The following is a 21,744-nucleotide window of genomic DNA, read 5'->3' on the forward strand; positions in this document are numbered from 1 at the left end:
ATGGGAAACGGCACTAGGCCCGTCTCCAGGGTGAATCCAGGGGCATGTTCTCCATCCTTAGGTTATTCCAGTGGGGGGACTGTCCATGCACATGCAAGGTCCCCTTTTCACATTCATTGTCAACACCCACATTCCCTTTAAGGAGACCAAAGAGTTTATTTCATGCCAGAAATGAAGAACAAAGTTTCTCTAATTAAAAATAACCCTACTAAGGAGGCCAACGTGCTACGGGACCCTATCCTATTACGTGGGGCCCAGGACCATGCCTTGGGAGTGGCTGTGGCCACTCCACCCGAGACGGTTTTTCTAACAGACAGGTGCTGAGCCTGCCCTTCAGATGGAGACCCAGACACAGAGCAGATCCAGTCTGGGCCTCCCGTTGGTCTGCTGGAGTTCCAGAGGGTCACTGTCAGGAGAAAGCTTTTGTTCGGCATCAAGAGCTTCAGCAGACTGAAGAGTCAAACAGCAGAAAGGCGCTGGGCAACTTGGTGCCCATGACTGGGATGGCCCGCAGCGTAAGCATGGCATGATCCGTCAGCACAGAGCTCAGGACCCAGGCAGCCTCATACTCTTCCTCAGGCCACAGGTTCTGATTCAGCCAAAACTTTTCTCAGAGGTGGGCAGTGACTCCTTGGAACCATTTCTGGTCCAGGGTGGGGTGGGGAGGGCGGGGACCAGGCATCACTCTATCTGTCCCGTCTGTTAAGCTGGAACACGGAGGAGAATGGCAATCAGTCCCACAGATCTCAGGGCCTGGGTTCAAACTATTTCATAAAACAAAAGCTTTTCTGCTTCTGCCATGCTGCTGTCGAGCCAAAGTAACACGATGTCCAGCAGGACTGGACAAAACTGGGTGGCTAACCAGAAAGCTTCATTTAAGTAACCAGGTGAGATGTGCTGAAGCTCACGTGCTCAAAAATAGGCACTATTTGGGAAAGTAACCCCAAGCTGGACTGCAGCTCATCCCTCAATATTTACTCTTGGAAATAAGTCAAACAGAGAAAGACATGTATCATATGATCTCACTGATATGAGGAATTCTTAATTGCAGGAAACAAACTGAGGGTTGCTGGAGTGGGGGGTGGGATGGGAGTGATGGGGTGACTGGGTGATAGACACTGGGGAGGGTATGTGCTCTGGTAAGCGCTGTGAATTGTGCAAGACTGTTGAATCTCAGATCTGTACCTCTGAAACAAATAATGCAATATATGTTAAGAAAAAAAAAAGAAGGTAGCAGGAGGGGAAGAATGAAGCGGGGGAAATCGGAGGGGTAGACGAACCGTGAGAGACGATGGACTCTGAAAAACAAACTGAGGGTTCTAGAGGGGAGAGGGGTGGGAGGATGGGTTAGCCTGGTGGTGGGTATTGAGGAGGGCACATTCTGCATGGAGCACTGGGTGTTATGGACAAACCATGAATCATGGAACACTACATCGAAAACTAATGATGTAATGTATGGGGATTAACATAAGAATAAAAAAAAATCTTAAAAAAAAATATTTACTCTTGGATAGCAACTTTTTATTATATTCATAAACCCCTAAAACCAGAACCCACTTCATATAAACTTCTGTAAGACTGTAAAATCACACAGGTAGAATCCTGTAGGACTACTTCCAAAAATCCCTGGGGGGTCACATGACTTAGTCTTGTTGTATGGAAATAGGACGTCAGGGCCAGGAAGCTGCCAGGCGGATCTGACCAAGGCACCTGGTGCAAAATATAGGCTTGGGTGCCACCTGCCTTCTCTACTTCCATAAAATGACCAGCAACATAACTGACATTTATGAGATAAGGAGTGATACCAGCCTACATCTTAGCCATTAGAGCTAAACTCTGGAACGGACAGCTAGAAAAAACAGTGGCCACAATGTCTAAAATGTGTGGAAACAGTAAGCGCGAAGCCTCCTGGCCTAATAGGCCTCGTGTTCTTTCTTCAGTTCAACTTGGTAAGAAACCAGGCTGCAGCCAGAGGCTGGGGGCTTTGGCCAGTGGAGGTGAGGGGAAAGGCCCTCCCCACGGCCCTGAGCCCCGAGGCACTCACAGCCAAAGGGCGAGGTTTTCCCGAGACCTCTGCCCTATCCCCTTTGGGCAGTGTCACATAATGATCCTCTTTGAGATGACTGGACTTCAAATGCTTAATGCTGCCTCCTTTAGAAAATAACCACTCACACCAGGGCCACCCATGCTGATTCTTACGGGAAACTTCACTTGGGAACAGCTTTGAAACCTCGAGAGCACCAAGGGTCTCTGGCTTTCTACCTCAGCAGATGGTCATAGGCCAACGGCACTCGTGCTGATCATCTCCTAAACGCATCCCCAGGCTGGGCTTCATCCCACACCAGCAGCACACACAAGTTCAGCTCCTCAAAGTTCATCTCAGAACCACACCTTAGCCTGGAGCTGTTTGTGCTGCTTTCTTTAGGGGACAAAAGGCAAGGCTTCAGTGAGAGAGCAGCCCAGTGGGCCTGGACCAAGTCACAGCTCTAAGTCTAGAGAGCAGGCACCTGGAGTCCCTGTCTTCACTCCCACACGAAGATAATGCGAGTCACAACGCCCGATTCCTAAGCACACAGAAGGCCCCAGACAGTGGCGGCACAGGACTAACAGCCAATATTAGCTATTTTTGTCACTTTTCACCCAGCCAGGACTCCACATCAGGTGGACCCAGACCCCAGAGCAGTGAGGAAGACAGCCCTTCAGAGGACCCTGCTTGACAGTCTGTACCTTTTCCGTTTCCTGCTGGATGAGGTCCTGCAACTCTTCTGTCCAGCCCAGAAGCTCCACCAGCCTCTCCACGCCGTGAACCACATCCCCCAGCTGGACCACATCCCTGCTGCGAGGACGCCAAGCAAAGGGCCCCACCAAGTCCCGGTTGATGAGCAGTCGGGGCACTGAGCTCTGCACGGCCTCAGACAAGCTGGCAAAAGGTTCTACCTGAAAAATTGCCCAGATGTGAGGAGCACAGTGCCCACCCTCCAAGCCCCTCAGGACACTTCATGCCACAGCCTGAGACTTTGAAAGGGCAGCTCAGACTGATGGTGAGGCCTTGGATACAGAGAAAACACACCGCTATTTCATTTCTTCCAGTCATGCGGTCTGCTCGGTCTCAATGCCTGGGTTCCTCCCTCCCTGAGCCTCCCTCTGGTCCACATCTTTCTGCTTCCTACACGTCCTGGCCTCTGCAGGTCTCCCCGCCAGGCGCATCTGGGCTCCAGCAACTGTGCCCACTCTTACCCGTCCTGCCCCATCACACACCGTCCCCTCCCAGCAGCATCTCGCCTGTCTGCTCTCGCTCCCTGGGAGCAAGGGCCTGGGCCCACAGAGGGTTCCTGGGCTGCCCACAGGGGTGGAGGCCCCACCTCTCCACAGTCTCCACCATCCAGACCTCCAGGGAGTCCTAACTCGGTGCCTTTGGGCTTCTTCATCCAGCTCCCAAGTGAAATTTCCATTCAGGAGTAAAATATAAGAAATAGATTAATAAATGGTACTGAGACTGGCTCATTATCTGGTAGGAAAATACTCAATTCCTGCTTTCGCTGAAAAAATTTCAAATGTACACAAAACAGTTCTTGAGGAAAATTTAGGTTTCACAAATAAAGGTAAGGAAGGACTTTTTAGGCCTGATAAGTGAGATAAGACAAAGGAAAGTCATGATAGGTTTGACTACATAATACTATCACATTATTATCTATAAAAATATGCTGTAGAAAAATAATTTTTTAAACCTCATTGCCATAAACTGCAAACATATTTACAACATGTTACAGTTTATATTTCTAATTGCTAAGCTAATTTATAAACACTTTATATAATTTATGGATTTATACTGCTAATTTATAAATAGACTAAGAAAATAACCCAATGAAAAATGAGCAAGATATAATATGTAATCCAAAGAGAACACAATGGTTAATAAACATGAAAAGATAAACTTCACTCTTTATTACAGAAATGTTAGATCTCCTTCTTCTCTCTTTCTCTTTCTCTCTCACACACACATTTATTTCTAACCATTCAGATGGATAAAAACCTAAAGATAGGTAAAAAAAAAAAACAAAACTTAAAGACAGGTAATGTTTGGTGTTGGTGAGGATATGGGAAATGGCCACTCATACAGGGTTGGTGGCAGTGTAATTAGTATATCTTTCTGGGAAGTAACTTCTCAATATTTACTGAAGTACTCACATGAATGTGCAAACATGTATACACATGATTATTCACTACACCATTATCCTGAATATAAAATCTCTATACTATTTATTTTTGTTGTCCATCAATAGAAAGTTGCTTAAATAAATTGTTATACATCGTCATCCTAAAACTCTTGGGGCTGGGTATGTTCCAGAATTCAGAATATTTCAGATTTTAGAAAACATCCTATGGTTGATATATGTCACCCCTCAGTGGGATCCGGAGGGGTGATCCATAACCAAGTGCATTAATATTTCTCCCACACAGCATATGAGGTAAAGTCTGAGCAACACCACAGATTTACTCAGTGCTTATAGACAAGCGCTCTGCTTTGGAGGTCCCGGCAGGGACCGAGTATCCATGTTTGTCAGGGAGACTGTGGGCGCTAACCAGGTAGGTCTCTGTGCTCAGTGCTTCCCCAGCTCTGGTTAAAGATCACCACATCTGTGCAGCCTGTGAGGACACAGCAAAACACTTGCAGGGATTCTTTACTTCACTCTCTTCTTTATATAATGTGGGAGCATACAGTACTTTTATAATCAGAGAAAAAGGCTAGTTTCATTTCACTTTAAAGAAATAAAGAGGCCTGGTGGCCCCAGTGTCCACTGCTGGGGCCGGCACAGGGCAGCTGCCAGACTCCACACCACTCACCGCTGACCACCACGGCCCTCTGGCCCCTCTGCCCACCCCCCCACACAACATCCACCCTTCCTTCCAGGCCCAGTGTGGGCATCACTGGTCTGTCCACATTCTGGGCTCTTCTGTCTGCTCCCTCTGGCACCCCAGGTCCCACCTCTGCTCCTGCCTGGACTCCAGATGCGGGAATCCACCCGCCTGTGCCACGCATCCACTGGACAGCCTGAAACAGCACTCGAATCAGTGTCTCTGGGGCCAAGTTCCCCCAACGTGCCCACTAGGCTTCTCGGTCTCAGGAAACCAGCTCCATGTTTGCAGCCACTCAGGTCACAACCCTGGAGCCCTGCAGGAGTCCACACTCTCCCACCTACCGTCCCTTCACACACCTGGGATCCGACGCCCTCTGCAGTGTTACCTGGCCACCTGCCATCACCACCTGGACTGCCACCTGCAGGGTCTCTACCAGCTCTCCCCACCACAACACGTGCGGGGTCAGGAGGTCAGACCTTGTCATTGCTGCCCTCTGCTCACTCACTCCATGTGGCCACAGGCCACTGTGCAGTGTCCTCTGCCACACACCCTCAGCTGACACGTGTCACCTTCCCGACAAGGCCACGCAAACCAACAAGCTGAGATCACAACCAGTTCACAACCCTTCCCAGCCTTCCCGTCCCACGTGTTCTTTCTCCCATATTGTGCATCACCTAACACCGTGTCCCTTGCTTACAACATCCTACTGTGTCCGTCCAAAGCCCTAGAACAGGGCCCAGCACACAGGAGACACATTTGCTGAATAAACACACTTAACTCTCGGCCTCTGTAGCTGACAGGGGCTCTGAGCACAGGCCTTTCTGGCCTTCTGCCCCTTGGTGCCTATATCCAAGCAGGCAGAGCTCATTGCAGGGGCTCATTCGTTGCTCTTGTCACATCCTTTGCAAAGTTCCTGAGCTTCAGGTCCAGATGGAGAACAGCTTCTGGAACGTGTCCATGGGTGTGTCCCAGGCACCTCAAACACACACGTGTAGAAATGAGCTTGGCACCCTCCCTCTAAATACCTCCTTACCAACAAATGGCCTGAGTGCCCACAGACAGAGCCAGACCACACCCTCTCCTGTCCCCAAGTCCCTCTCCTTACCCTCTCTCCTAGTCACATGGTCTGACTGTGCCCACAGCCCTGCCTTCATGAGGACCAGCCTCCTGGACATCTTGCTTCAATCCCCACTCCCCAACAGTCTCTGTGACTCCGAGGAGCAATGTCCCTGGTTCAACCCCTTCAAGTCCATCACTTCTTCTAGCACAAAATCGGCCTCTGTGATGTGGCCTGGGAAGTCTGTCCTGCCCCACCTCTCCATGTCCCTCCCTTCTCCCTGCCCCTCACACACTGTGCCCCACCCACATTGGCAGCACCTCCAAAGCTGAGCGTCCTCCCTCTTCCCCATTCTGCCCAGACTGTCGCTCCCTAGGCCAGGGATACCTCTGCTTCCTCACCAGTTGAACCTACTTGTCTTCCGAAGACAGGATGCCAGAAGGCTCCGAGAGCACCTGGTGCCACCCCCACCAGCCCCACCTCCTCAGCCCTGTCCTTCCAGCCTCCCCCCACCACACACACACACACACACACACATATACACACACACTTCAGTCCACCACTGGACCTGCTGACAAACCTCCAGGGAGGTCCCGAGGATGAGCAGCAGATCTGCCATGGGGAAATCAACCACATGCATCAGGAATCTCTGGGGAAGTGCCTCCCCAAAGAAGACGATGTCGGGCTTCACAACGCCAGTGCAGACCGGGCAGCGGGGGATCCTGTCCACGGTCACATCAGCCTGTATAACACAGACAGAAAATGGGCCAAGGGCGATGTCACAACATACCCTAAACACGGCTCTTAATACTGGGGGAAAGAGAGAGAGAGAGGTAAACCAAGGAACACTCTTAACTGCGGAGAACAAACTTACAGCTACTAGAGTGGAGGGGGCGGGGGACGGGCTGAATAGGGGATGGGGACTGAGGACTACACTTGCTGTGATGAGCACTGGGCGACGTACGGAGTGTGAGTCACTAAACTACACCTGAAACTAGTACAACACTGTATGTTTCCTGACCGGGATTTAAATAAAAACTTAAAAAAAAAAGGATTGCTCTTACTAAGAAATTTTCAAACATTCACAACAACTGAATAATGAACCCAGCTTTGGCATTTATTGACATTTTGCCGGTTTTGTTTCATATGGCACCCTACGACTGGGGACAGGTTGGAGTATTTGAGAACGGACCCTGAAGAGCACATGTAACACCATGCCGTGCACCTGCGGTGCTTCTCTGAGACACTCAGATGCTAAGGAAATACTCAGTAGATGGCACAGTCCTCAGGAGGTACTCTGTAGGCATTTGGCCTACCCTGGGCGTAATTCAATGAGAAAAGTGGTATAAAATTTGTCCCTGATTTTAGCTGAAGTGATCACGACATCACCTTAGCCCTGGAAGACATTCAGGCTGAAGTTATAAGTAGCATTACCACAGACCGCTTCCTTGCAGGACAAGGTGAGGCAGGCACAAATCATTCTTACGCCCTAAGATGCCTGTGTTGATGTGCTGGGCTGGGTTTCAAAGGAGGGAGCCTAAGAAAGAGGACACCATTTTCTAAGACAAACCTTCCTGGCTTCGTTTTAGCAAGCTGAGCCCAGCCAGAACCAGCAGAGACAAATGGACCAAAGAGAGACTACTCAAAGACTTCAGAGACTATCAAATACAGATTAAGGCCAATTTGTGTTCAGTGTTTAAAAAAAAGACAGGTTTAAAGTATCTGATGGGGAAAGAAAACTATAAAAAATAATGTAGTGGATTTGAAAAAGAACCAAAGAGAACTTCCAGTAATAAAAAGTATCAAAAATTAGGAAGGCACTTGTGATGAGCACTGGGTGTTGTATAGAGGTGATGAATCACTAAATTGTACTCCTGAAACCAATACTACACTATATATTAACTAACTAGAATTTAAATAAAGATCTGGAAGAAAAAAATGGGGCAAGCAATTCAGATCTGGAAATGAGCCTACTGTGATTGAGGTTTTTTGCATCTCATTAAACCTTTTCCAAACAAACAAACAAAAAGTAACAAAAATTAGCACTCAGTGGAAGAGCTTTATTCTGTACAACAGAATAGAAGGTTGATAAACTGGAAAACAGACCAAAAGACATTATTCAGAACACAGCACAGAGAAGTAAGATGGAACACACAGAAGAGCCACGGGTGGGAGCCTGAGAAGGTCTCATGGGAGTTTAAGGAGAGCTCCAAAAGGGAGGAGAGGGAGTGGGAGAGGCAATCAACATCTAAGAGGCAAGGGCAAAGGATTTTTCCAGCAATGATGAAAGATCTCAAACCACAGATTCGGAAGGCCCTACAAATTTAAAGCAGAGTAAGTAAACAAAAGGAAGTCCATATGGAGATAGACCACAGCAAAAGTGCAAAACTCCAAAGACAAAGAGAAAAGGTTTAAAAATATGCAGAGAACAGATAGTGACAAACTGATTCTAGAGTTTCTGTGCAAAGCAAAAGACCAGAAGAGCCAACACACAATAGTGATGGAGAACAACAAGACTGACACTACCCAACTTCAAGACTTACTATAAAAAGCTGCAGGAACCAGGATGTGGCACTACCGTAGGAAGAGGTGAACATATCAGTGGAACAGAACACAGAGCCTAGAAGTAGACTCGCACAAACACAGTCAACGGATCTTTGACAAAGGAGCAAATCTCGTCTCTCCAACAAATGGTGCTGGACATTGTGAAAATTAATAAAGGGAGACCTTGCTGATGTGGGTTCAGGAGGTTGGAAGGAACCCTACCACTCACCATCAATCCCACAAAGAATTGTAAACTACAGACCCAACAGAAGAACCCTCAACAGGAAAGAACCATCAAGGCAGGCCCCAACAGGGGAAGATGTGTACCACCCTCTACAACAAATTGACCACCCCAGCGATTCAGCTGGCGAGACACCATCATTCCCCCGAACTGTTCCTCCAGCCCCTCCCAACTCCCTCCCTCCTCTCCATCAAATGTCCCTCTTCTCTGTTGTTTGGACTTGCCTAGTTTTGCTGTAGCTTGCTCCTCCCAAATTGCGTTTTTCTACTATTTCTGAATAAGCCCATTTCGCTGGTAAAATAACTGGCAGTTTTATTTTTAAGGAAAACATCACTGGTGTCAGAAGGGGATGCAGGGGGCTACCTTCAGAGACTTTGAGGCTGGTGAGCAAACCAACAGGCGCCAGTAACCACAGACCCAGTCGGGCTTGCAGCTTTCTCTCTGACCCTGGGGTTTGAGGGTAAGTTTTCTCTGGGACTTGAGCTTCACTCTCTGTGTTTTCAGCTCTCCAGGCTTTATTCAAGACCTTTTTAAGGCTTTGTCCTTTCTCAGAGTACTCGTTTGGCCTTTGGTCTGACTCCTCTCTAGAGCCAGGCTGTTCCTACTGGAACTGTGCTGTTTAGAAATTTTTTTCTTCCCTCTAGAGAAAAGCCTCTGGGAAATGGGATCCTAGTGATCAAAATGCTTTGAGGACGCCCCTGCCCCTACCCTCCCACATTTCTGGGACCCCAGCCTGTTCTATGTGTCAAAACTGTGGTCCCTCCTCATGTGCACTCTTAACTAAATGGACTGACTCAACCGAAAGTAATTTACAACTTCAATGGCCATTATGGGGAACTTTCCATCTCCCCAAATTTACTTTTCTCACAACTCAATCGGACAACCATGGCTCTAAAACTGTCAAAACTGAATTGGATGCTTATTTTAATTGGTACCTTGAGGCTTCCAAACATTTTTAGGATTCAAAGGTTGTTCGCCTCTTTGGTTCATTTGTTAATTTAGAAATAGTACTTTGCAAAGAGGCAAACAACTGAAAGAAGTCAACGCAGCTTCTGAGTCTTGCCCTCCCCATCTCCTTTGTCTCCAGATAGGTGGGGCGACCTTGCGCGCAGGCCCGCCTCTGGTGCCATTTCCCTCTTCCCTCAGCACTGTCCCCACTTCCCCTATACCCACCACTCATTCTAACCCTTTCGCTGAGCTTCCCTTTACCTCCAAACCTCTCCCCACCCACCTTCTCCTGAACCTATTAATAGCTACCCCTCTAAAGATAACTCTGCTGGGGGTCCAAATGAACGTCAAATTGCTTATGTTGCCTGGACTAAGGCTGAATTTCGAGCCATAGTGAAAGAGTTTCCTAAAGTGACTGAGGACCCCATAAATTTGCTGAAGAATGTAACACAGTTATTCAAACTTACCCATCTGATTTCTCAGATTTATATCAATTGGTCCCCATGCTTGTTGGTGAGGGTCAGGCCAAACGCTGGATAAAACCAGCCCAATGGGAGCATCCTGAAAGGGGTTTAGAGAAACAGATGCCTGAGTTTTGGCAAGGTGCTAGAACACTCGCTGGAAATCTCCACTGAGTGTTGGAGATGGTCATCAAAAAGATATGACCACCAGTTGACCTGTGACCTGGACCCCAGTGCTTGGAGGCTCCTCGCTCCACTCCCCTGTCCTTGGAATGTGGGTTCCCCTTGCCTCTCCCATCCCAGAGGCTGCTCCAAGGACACAGCCTTGAGATGGTGATGTGGTGTGGTGTTGAGAACACCGGCAGAGTAGATGGGGCTGAGCCCAGTTAACGGCCTCTTTATAAATTTTTAAGATTTGAAGGCAGGTGTGGGGATCCAGCCATCCTGCTGCTGCCCAGGACAAGCCTTGTTATGTCAGTTCCCTTGATGATTAAAATGGACACCTACAAACCTGGAGTGGCCGCCTCTTCGGTCTCTCCCAGCCCTCTGCCACCGGGGGCCGGCTTTAGATCACAGCCAGGAGCTCCCGAGAGGGCTGCAAGCCAACATCAAGCAATTACAGTACCTTTTCCTAAGCCTGCTGATCAAAACAAGATTCAGACTTGCACAGAGAAGCCTGATGAACCAATTCAGGGCTATCACATTCGACTCCACATTGTCTTCAAAGAAAATTCTTCCTTCAGATGCTAAATCCACCATTTAACTCCATTTATTAATGAGCTGAACCATCATCTTATGGGAAACTTTGTCCACTCCAGACTTAGTTAATTTGGCAAACCAGCTCATTGGCATCCTAGATAAGTCACCTAAAAGAAAGATCACTACCACTCTCAATTTTCAACTCCAGCAAATGTAGGCCCCTAAACAACCAGCCCTCACCCCTTGTTTCTGCTGCTATTACAAAGGGCCAGAGCAGGAGCTGGCAATGACCTTTCAGAGGTAACACCAAAGGCACAATCCATGAAAGAAAAATACGTTAGACCTCATTAAAATTAAAAACCCTGCTCTGTGAAAGACACTGTCAAGAAAATGAGAAGACAATATTTGCAAATGAGGAGAAAATATTTACAAAAGATATCTGATAAAGGACTGTTATCCATAATATACAAAAATATTCTTAAAACTCAACAATAAGAAAATGAGCAACCTAGTTAAAAAATGGGCCAAAGACCTGAATAGACAGCTCACCAAAGAAGATGTACAGGTAGCAAATGAGCATTTGAAAATATACTCCACATCATACGTCATCACGGAAATGCACATTAAAACAAAACAATACCATTACACACCTATCAGAACAGCCAAATTCTAGAACACGGACAACACCAAATGCTGCTCTTATTCATCGGTGATGGAAATGCAAAACAGTGCAGCCACTAAACATTGGAAGGACGAAACATGCTCTTACCGTACAATCCAGCAGTCGCATTCCTTGGTATCTACCAAAGGCGTTGAAAACTCACGTCCACACAAAAACCTGCGTGTGGATGTTTATAGCAGCTTTGTTCATAATTGCCAAAACATGGAAGCAACCAAGGTGACCTTCAGTAGATGAATGGATAACTGTGGTCCACCCAAACAAGGGAATATTATTCAGCACTAAAAAGAAGTGATCTATGAAGCCATGAAAAGACATGGAGGAAACTTAAAGGCATCTGACTAAGTGAAGAAGTCAGTCTGAAAAGGCTGCATATGTATGAATCCTACTCTGAACTTCTAGAAAAGGCAAAACCATGGAGACAGTAAAAGGACCAATGGTTGCCAGGGGTTGTGTGAGGGGGATGACCGGTTAGTGGGTGCAGAGTTTTCCTTTGAGGGGATATAAACGTTCTGGAATCAGATAGAGATAGTGGTTGCACAACACTGTGAATATATTAAATGCCAACGAATTGTACACTTTAAAATGTCTAATTTTACAGTTATGTGAATTTGACCTCATTAAAAAATAAAAGATGGGGTCCTATGCCTCATCAATATTTCAGAGTTTCATCTTTATTTAAGATTTTTCAGTCTATCCTATTCTGCTTGAAGAAACCCATCCTACAGAACTATCCCCAGAAGTACATAGGGGTATGAGCACAAGCGTCATTGATGCATTATTCCTAATAGTAAAAATCACAAACATCAAAAAATATCCCACAGTAGGTGAATGTCTAAATTTAATATTCCAGTTACTAAAAACGGTAAGCAGAGCTGTAGTTACTGACACAAGATACCCATAAAATTTTGTTCTGTAACAAAGCAGTCTGTAGAATATTAAACTTAATAATCCTATACTGGGGCGCCTAGGTGGCTCAGTCGGTTAAGTGTCCAACTCTTGGTTTCAAGCTCAGGTCACGATCTCAGGGTCATGGGATCGAGCCCTACATCGGGCTCTGCACTCAGAGTCTGCTTGAGATTCTCTCTCCCTCTCCCTCTGCACCCCCCCCACTCATGCTCTCTCTTTCTCTCTCTCAAATAAATTTTAAAAAGTTTTAATTACCCTATTCCAAAAAAAACTGTCACTCTGTGTGGTGTAGGTACACAGATATGGGCATGTATGTTTAGATATGCCTGTTTTTTTAAGCCTTGGAACATTATACACCAAACTGTTACAAGTGGGCTATAGGAACTGGTTGAAGGGAGATACATTTTTCCCTACATATTTCTTAATATTTTACAAGTGTGTATTACTTTTCCAATTTAAAAATAAAAACGTTTCATACCATTACTGTTGTTGTCCTTCTAATACGATGCTTATAAAATGCCACTTTTCCAGATCACTCCCACTGCAAAGTGCAGAAGAGAGAGAAGTGCAGACAACTCACCCAAATGTCCTTCCCTGGAAAGGGCCTTCGGCAGACAGTGCACGTGGCAGAGGCAAAGGATCCATGAGCTTCAACCAGCTTTGAGGCAGGGATGCCAGATACTGAAATTCAAACCAAAGCTAAGTGCTGCTGGTTCCCAGAGCATGAGCTCTGAGCTTGGCAGGCCCCCAGAGGGAGTCACAGCCCTCAGTGCAAGCCTGGTGCCCCTGCCTCCACCACCTACAGATAATGTCCCACTGACCAGAATAAGCACAGGGATCAGGGCCCCCAGATGGAGCCAAATCATGGTTAAACAAAGCCTGTCAACAAGTTTGATTAAGTTGAAATAAAACTATATTTGATACCTAGGAAAATATTTTCTATTCTACAGATACCAAGTAAAAGCAAAAAAACTATATAGGGGCGCCTGGGTGGCTCAGTCAGTTGAGCATCTGACTCTTGATTTCGGCTCAGGTCATGATCTCAGGGTCATGGGATCGAGCCCCAAGGCAGTCTCCATGCTCAGCGGAGGGTCTGCTGGAGATTCACTCTCTCCCTCTCCCTCTGCTCCTCCCACCATGGGCACATGTGTGCGTGCTCTCACTCTCTCCCTCTCAAATACATAAATCTTAAAAAAAAAAAAACAACTATATAAAGACAGTAAGGTTCAAAAAAAATGTAGAGCCTCCCCCCACCCCACCCCGGCCCCTCTCTGTCTTCTCTGCACTGGGAGCAGTTCTCCAGCCACAGCCCCTCATCCCCGGAAAACGTCCGCCTGTGCAAAGTTCGTCTCCACCCCCTTCCTGGTCAGGAGCACCTGTCAGCTGTTGAGCCGATCACTGTCTACAGCGGTGCTAAAACCACCAGAGACACTGACAGACGAGAGCCTCAGCAGCTTGGCAGCCCCACGTCCCCTGATTTCACTTATTCCTAGCGGCAGCTTCCGAGCCAGCGCCGTTTCAAGGGACATCCACAGAGCAGCCAAGTGCCTTGGGGCTGGGGCTGCCACGGTAGGGATGGCTGGCTCTGGGGCTGGAATTGGGACTGCGTTTGGGAGCCTCATCATTGGTTATGCCAGGAATCCCTCTCTGAGGCAACTGCTCTTCTCCTACGCCATTCTGGGCTTTGACCTCTCAGAGGCCATGGGGCTCTTTTGCTTGATGGTGGCCTTTCTCATCTTCGCCATGTGAAGGAGCCGTCTCCACATCCCATAGGTTTTTCTCCTGTGTCTTGTCTGCCCTGTATGTTCCTTTTCCTCTACCTCCCCAGGCAGCCTGGGGAAAGTGGTTGCCTCAGGGTTTGACAGAGGGAAGACAAATAAATACTGTATTAATAAGAAAAAAAAAAAAAACCGTAGAAAAACAAACACAGGTAACTGATTTATGACAGTTACCTGTTCCCACTGTCAGCTTCTGAGCTATGGATGGGCAGACAGCCCCAGCTGCAAGTGGCTTCCACTGTTCCCGTTATTGTCATAAATCTCCATATGCTAAAGCCCACGGCCAGATACTCCCACCTTCCCACAAGGCCTGTCCTGCTGCACCTCCAGAAGAGATCATCCCCATGGGGCATCCACTGCTGCCTAAGTGGTTCCAAACTGCAGAGTCCTTCCAGCAAGGAATCATTTTCCTGGAGTCCAAGTGACTCCTTTTTACAAACCACAAGACGTCTGCAGCCTGGCTGAGCTGCGGCTGGCTCACTAAGAGCCAGCACTATCAGCACCTATCAGCGTCGCTGCCCGTGAGAGGAAGGCTCAGCAGATGCCTCGCTAAGATGCACAGTCAGCAGTCAGTACCATCTGTGCATCACTGGTTGTGGCCACTATCGGGACAGCCAGGAGATGATTATACAGAGAGTTTGAAATACTAAGGTATGAATAGTGATCTCTTTGTGTGACAATGACATCGTAGTTATGTTTTAAAAGTCTTTATCTTCTAGAGACACTTACAGATTGTTTATAGGTTAGGCTTATGATGTCATGGATTTGCTTCCAAATAACTGGGGGTGAGAGAGAAGGTGGGGGGTAGGAAGACAGATAAAGCAAGGACTGGCTATGATGAGGGCATGAGGGTTCATTACTTCCTCTCTTTATTTTTATGCACTCAAAAAATTTCATAATAAATTTCTTAAAAAAGAAATCATCATATCAGATTAGCAAAACTAGAAGCTCCCAATGTCAACTTTAGTTCTATCCAAAACTCACAGTCCACCAATGAGATCCCAACGGTGACTCTTAAACACACAGTGGACTTTCTGTCAGGGACAAAGGCATAAGGAGTTGGCTTGAAATCAGAGGACAGGGTGAGCACTGCCTGGAAGCAGGCACCCAAAGCCTTCCCTGCAGAAGAAGAGGTGGCGACAGGAGGACGGCTCACCTCTCTCGAGCCCATCGATGTTCTGTGTGTAGAGCCGCAGAAGCAGCCCCTTGTCGTGAAGCAGTCGCAGGAAGTAGTGTATGACGTTGGGCCTGTAGCTCCTGAGGTACAGCTCCTTGGCCAAAGTGAAAAAGGGCTTGGGGTTGTGAGAGAAGAAAGTGAGCTCAAAAATGGCCTCAGGGTAGGGGAGGTCGTACTGCTGCAGGTTGCTGTAGAGGCCACTCCTGGGAGACCTGCAAAAAGGAGCAAGAGGCTCTGAGCCCTGAGGAAGAGGGCAGGACCGTGAGGCAGACCAGGGTGCCAAGGGAGGAGCTGGGCGCTGCAGGGCACCTGAAGTCCGGAATGCCGCTGGGCGTGCTGATGCCGGCCCCCACCATGACCACCACCCTCTGGCAGGCTCTGGCTTGGATCAGCTCCGCTATATCCTGCAGAAAAAGCTTCTCCTTCTTACTGTTGCCTCCTCTTCCAAAGATGCTTGAGGCACTAGCAGAAAAAGATATGGGTCTTCTTCCACCTGTAATGCTGACAGAAAAGGAGAGTGGCCAGGTGACCAGGGACAGTTAAGCTTCTGCTAGCACTTGACCACCCCCACCACTTAGAATGATCATACACTTCCCTCCTGTCCCCCCAAATGACCACCCTTCTCATCATGGATGACTATTGGGCTACAAGAGAAAGAAGTCTTAACTCAGAAATCAAAACTTATTTGGGAGCAAAAAGTTCAGGTCAGTTGGAACTGTGCAAACAAGGGATGTAACATCTCTTAATTCCTGTTACCCAGTGCTAAGAGAACAGGGTCCACACCAAAGGTGTGGGGGCTTTGTGGGGGCTCTGGGTGTGCTCTCTGCAGAGACATACACTGTAGCATACTTGGGATGTGACAAACAGGCAGTGACATTTAAAGAAAGCCAGATGTCTCAGACTTCACACCAAATACTATCAGGAGAAAAAGTGGGTTCTAGAGACCATTCCAGAAAGAAACACGCATGCCCTGAGATTCACACTGCTGCAGAAACTTGATCTTCAATGTTCACAGCCGCTCATACTATGCAGCAGCCAAAGGAATCCCACAACCAAGACAAGGCAGTGGGTAGACTCAGCTCAGGCTCTCTCTGTGAAGCACTGGAAGGCTTCTCAAGTCACCCCCAGAAGCCAGGAGCCGAGACATTCACAAGGCTAAGTGTTAGGGATATGAGATGGTCTTCCACAGGAAAAAAAAAAAGCAAATCACAATGTACAAGTCACAAGCTTCAGCAGGACCTCGGGACTTAGAAAATGACTCAACACCCAGGAAAGCAACAGGAAGAAACAAAAGCCGTATGAATAATACAAAGCCTGTAGCACTAACTGAACACCCCACTGAAGTAGTCTGCAGCTGTGGGAGGCATGCAGCGCTACAGCTTCACCTCACATGAGCCTGGAAAGGTTTCCTGGGTTTACTGATCTGCTGTTAGGGCCCCTGTGTGGCATCTAACCAAGCTGCGTGACTTCTCATCTCTTGATATCATGCTGACAACTCACCCAGAGTTCAGTACTGCCAGCTCCACTGCACAGGGCGCCTTTTTCACACCCCAAAGACTGGTGGCCACCATGTCCGTTCTTCCAGGAGAAGGCCCTTGATGACCCTCCCCCAGGACATCTGTGACTTCAGTATAGAGACTCCTCCACCCTGATGGGAAAAGAGATTCAACAAATGAAACTGACAACCCTCCTCAAATGAGTGATGAATCTAAAATGAATACAGACATAAAAACAGGAAACTGAGAGCATTTCTTTTACTCATTCATGATTCAGGCAAGAAGTAAACACCCTAAAAGCACATCGTCATACACATCAAAACAATTCAGGAGTATGCATCTTCTAGAAGTATGGCCCTAACTCATTCTCCTGTTTGCTCTTTGTCTTTTGTGTTCTTTTGCTCCTTACAAAACCAACACTGCAAACTCTCTGCACAGACCCACCCACTGGACACACTGTCAGTGAGGTTTCCCCTGAAGCTCTCTGCTCCCCATCCTAGCACAGCATATCCCATCCCAGTGACAATTTCAACCCCTACCCTGCCCTCTTATATATCCCCCCTTTCAGCCAAGCAAAAGGATTCCCTAGCTCTTGTATGTCCGAAACCCAGCGTCCTCTGCCTGAAAAGACCTTTCTCCACCTCAGCATGTCCAAATCTCCCATAGTCAAGGCCAGGACCAAATTCCACCTCCTTCGTGAAGCCACTGCTGAACCCCAGCGAGCAACCACTTTGCCCTCGTTTGATTCCCTGCTCCTTTTAGGCAGGCTGACACCCCCTCCCTTCCTGCAGTGACCCTGCACACCACCTTGCACACTCCACCCTCAGGTCAGGGACTTCCTTGCTGCTCACGGTCCACTTGCTTCTGTGTTGTTGCCTCTCCCACCACACAGAGTCATCTTGGTTTTCAAAAGAACAGATTTCTGAAGGGTATGTACAAGAGAAAGAGGAACATGACAAAGAAAGGTGTACGTGCACGGTCGAGGGCGCCCAAAGGAGAGTCAGAGCCCTAGCTCACTGCCAGTCTCATCAAGTCACTCAAACACCCTGAGCCTCAGCTGCCAATGCCAAGAGCAAGAAATGATTCTTAAAGTCTTGCTCAAGAAGACCTACAACTGTAGATCTTTCCCAGCAGAAAGTACAGGAAATACAGCAGGGAAAACAGTGCTTCTCCCTCATCCCCACACTCCTGCAGAGATGCCCACAGATCCTGAAGGAAATTCTGCCGCATCAGAGACTTGTGTAAAAAGCACCTGTCAAGCAGTTCTTCTGAGTGCAAGCTGTTAAGTCTCCAAAAGAAATTTTCTAGTGAAAACTGGCCGGATGGTCAGGAAGAGAAGAAGATGCTCTGGCTGCAGCCACAGCTGTTAAATGCCCAAGTCACTCCGCATCTAGAACAACTCTTCCCCTACAGTCTTCACCCAAACATTTACTGAACTCCTCCTACATGCAAGTTATTATGAGAAACACAAAAGGAATTAAAGGGAAGTTGTGATATTATGATATGTTTTTTGGTCTTCATCCACAGACCCCTGGAATTTCTAAGAGCAAAGGGCACATCTTTTGTTACCACGGTTGGTCTCTTGTCCTCAGTTCCTGAACTCCCCTCAGAGCCATGAAGGTGAAGCAGGTGTCTTGTTCTGCTTAACCAGCCCCTCTCCACCACAGCTGGGTTTATGTTCATGAGGGGACTTTGGAAAGGCCCCAAGGATGGGGGCTGGGTGCCAGGGGGACCAACTGTGATTAGAGGGTTGGAGCTTCCATAAAAACTCAAAAGAAGGGGGGGGGGGTCAGAGGGCTTCCAGGTTGGTGAACCACATGCCAGGGCCCTGGGCCCCAAACTCCATGAGGCAGAAGGGACCAGGGACCCTCGCAGACCTCACCCTATGTATCTCCACTTCTGGCCATTCATTCATTTCCTTTAACATCCTTCGTGATACACCCGTAATGTACTAAGTCAACCAGTCTCCAAGTTCTGTGAGCTGCTCTAGCAAATGAATGGAACCAGAGGAGGGGATCGTGGGGACCTCCGATTAGTAGCTGGTCTGTCAGAAGCACAGGAGACAACCTGGATTGGTGTCTGAACTGGGGGCTGTCTTGTGGAACTGAGTCCTTCACCTGTGGTGCTCTCTTCAGGCAGGTAGAGTCAGAATTGAGTTCATTTGCTGGGACACCTGGTCACTGCAATAAAGGTTTCTGGAATGAAGGAAAGATCCCTTGGATCTATTAAACTCTTCACCAATACTTTTAGTACCTGTGTAAGATGGCCTCAAGTAGATGTACCATTACTTAAGTATTAATCCATTATTGGACATTTAAGTTACGTTTCTTTTTATTTTTTTTTTTTAAGATTTTATTTATTTATTTGACAAGAGAGCACAAGTAGGCAGAGCGGCAGGCAGAGGGAGAAGCAGGCTCCCCACTGAGCAGGGAGCCCGACCTGGGCCTCGACCCCAGGACCCTGGGACCATGACCCGAGCCGAAGGCAGCCGTTCAACCGACTGAGCCACCCAGGCGCCCCTTAAGTTACGTTTCTTAACAACTATGGGTCTTAAGATATTCCCATATGTATGTTCAATTCCTAAGCAATGAAACGGAATAAAGGACACCTCACTAACACGCAGTGGAGGTCAGCAGGGCGAGCTCTCCCGCCCACCACTCCCTCCTCGCAGCCCTCTGCATTCCCAGCGGGAAGAACCCTGCGCTTCACGGCGCCGCGGAGGAAGGAGAGGTTCCTCCCATTCGGACAGCCCAGCCAATAAGAGCAGAGCCCAGCCAATGAGAGCACAACTCAGCCAATAAGAGCTAGTCACAGCCCAGCCAATGAGAGCACAGCCCAGCCAATGAGAGCAGATCCCAGCCAATGAGAGATGGTCGGAGCCCAGCAAATGAGAGCACAGCTCAGCCAACGAGATGCCACTATACTTCCAGTTCCCAGTTTATTCCTAAGGGGTTTTTGCATATTACAGCCTTCCCAAGAGCATTTCTGGGGCGCCTGGGTGGCTCAGTCGGTTAAGCGACTGCCTTCCGCTCAGGTCATGATCCCAGGGTCCTGGGATCGAGCCCCACATCGGGCTCGCTGCTCAGCGGGGAGCCTGCTTCTCCCTCTCCCTCTGCCTGCCGCTCCCCCGATTGTGCTCTCTCTCTGACAAATAAAATCTTTAAAAAATAAAATAAAAATGAAAGAGCATTTCTGTCCTCTGTTTCTGGAACTTGCCTATGGTTTTGCCATAGCTTTCTTGTCTTGGATTGCAGTTCTCTGCTATTCCTGAATACACCCATTTTGCTGGCAAAATAAGTTTTATTTTTAAGGTTAACAGCAAAGATCCCAAAATGTACACGTACTGCATAGAAGGGTATGAACATATGCTAGTAGAAGTATTAATTGCACAAACTTTATCGGGGACAATAAAAACGCGTATACCTTTAGACCCAGGAGTCCCACTACGAGGAGTTTATCCAAAAAGTGAGTACAAACAATATACCTCAGCATTATTTGTAATAACTAAAGATTACAAACTATTTCAATAAGTGAATGATTGAATACATTATGAAACATCAATAGAATGGAATCCTACAGATCCCACCCCCAAACTGAGAGTTGGGGAGGGGGCGGGGGGGGGGCATCCTCAGTTCCCCGCAGAGACAGACAATGGGAGGAGTCTGAATGATCTACAACCAAGAAGCTCAGACTCCATCTTGACCTCCCCCTGCGGGGACAGGAGCAGCAGGTCCCTCCTCCCTGACTCTAAGCCCTTTCCTGTAAGGTGAGGCAGGGCCTGGGGAGCTCTTCGTTGCGGTAGATGTGGTGGTTCGAATAAAAACAGTCATGCAAAGAAAAAGAAAAAAAAAGGAATTACAGATCAGTATAAAGACTAAGAAAGCATTTATGTTTTGAGATGGAAGTAAGTCCAAGACGTATTGTTAAGTAAAAAAAGCTAACTAAACAGTGTCAACAATGAACATACAAGTGTTGCTTGTACTCATCCAAAATATCCCTAAGAAACAAGAAACTGCTGCCATGGTGGCCTCTGGAATATCCTATGAGCTGCGTGAACAGGGACTCAACATTTTCAGGTTCTCCAGTGTCCCACCGACCACGCAAGGAAAAAACCTGACCCCTGCGCGCGACTGAACTGAATCCGGCCTGCTTTCCAACCCCGGCAAGGCGCGGGCACCGAAGCGCTCGTCTCCGCCCCGGGCGCCGCCTGCCCCGACTCCCCCCCGCGGCTGCCAGCCCGCCCTGCCGAACCAAGAGGCCCACTCACCTGCCGGGCCCCAGGGCCTGAAGGCGGCAAGAGCAGGCCGAGCCCACCGAGCCATGTCCCAGCTCCTCTGCCGCCCGCTCGTGACCTTGTCCCCAAAGGCCAGGAGTCCGCCGCTGCGCGCGCCGCGCCCCGCGAGCCCAGGTTGGGGTGGACGCCAGGTGGGAGCGGCTTTCTAGCCCCTTGGGGTGCCGCCTCTCGCCCTGAAGACCAAACCAGTAGCCTGCATTTCTCTACCCTGCTTTCCCCCCTTTTTCAAGAGAGACGGTGATGCGAACACTTTGCGAGCACCCACTACGGCCAGTCATCACATTGTCACTCAGTCCTCGCGAGACACTATTAAGAAGCTACTATTACCATGGGCCCCGCTTGAGAAGAGAACCTGCAGCTCACAAAGGCCGAGGCCACAAAGCCAGTCGATGGCCGGGCCGACTCCAGGCCCTCGCACTGTCGAATGGCAGGGCCGACTGCGCGGGAAATCGGGTGCAAACCCGGGACAGCGTTTCTTCCGAGGCACGGGCGCGGTTACCCTGACAACCAGCGGGCGCGCCGGCCGCCGGGCGCTCCCGGCCTGCCTCGCGCGACGCGGCGCCGGAAGTGAGTGAGCGTTTCCGGCGGCCATCCCCGCGCG

At 48.4% G+C, this 21,744-nt stretch overlaps 2 protein-coding genes across 6 annotated transcripts; one reads left to right on the top strand and one right to left on the bottom strand.

Moving 5' to 3' along the window:
• Positions 1–162: 162 nt before the first annotated feature.
• SIRT3 (sirtuin 3) lies at positions 163–21,735 on the bottom strand. 5 transcript variants are annotated; one of them, XM_045892914.1, is made up of 8 exons: positions 21,471–21,735; positions 16,854–17,001; positions 15,663–15,854; positions 15,333–15,565; positions 12,979–13,079; positions 6,498–6,659; positions 2,728–2,937; positions 163–707 (listed from the first exon to the last, which is right to left on the bottom strand). In XM_045892914.1, exons 1-8 carry the CDS (start codon positions 21,733–21,735, stop codon positions 687–689), a joined length of 1,332 nt encoding a protein of 443 aa, XP_045748870.1. In that variant the 3' UTR covers positions 163–686. The 5 variants fall into 5 exon arrangements, 4 of the variants coding, with proteins under 4 accessions (XP_045748870.1, XP_045748873.1, XP_064431971.1 ...); XM_045892917.1 differs by having other exon boundaries at positions 21,117–21,659; XR_010406735.1 differs by lacking the exon at positions 163–707 and adding an exon at positions 3,363–5,836 and having other exon boundaries at positions 2,804–2,937.
• LOC123856795 (ATP synthase F(0) complex subunit C2, mitochondrial-like) lies at positions 13,476–14,225 on the top strand. Its single transcript, XM_064575878.1, has 2 exons — positions 13,476–13,489; positions 13,640–14,225. Exons 1-2 carry the CDS (start codon positions 13,476–13,478, stop codon positions 14,145–14,147), a joined length of 522 nt encoding a protein of 173 aa, XP_064431948.1. The 3' UTR covers positions 14,148–14,225.
• Positions 21,736–21,744: the final 9 nt, after the last annotated feature.

Source organism: Mirounga angustirostris, unplaced genomic scaffold (genome assembly GCF_029215605.1).
Source record: "Mirounga angustirostris isolate CCGP_5_RB_7025 unplaced genomic scaffold, mMirAng1.0.hap1 SCAF_13, whole genome shotgun sequence".
Taxonomy (NCBI): domain Eukaryota; kingdom Metazoa; phylum Chordata; class Mammalia; order Carnivora; family Phocidae; genus Mirounga; species Mirounga angustirostris.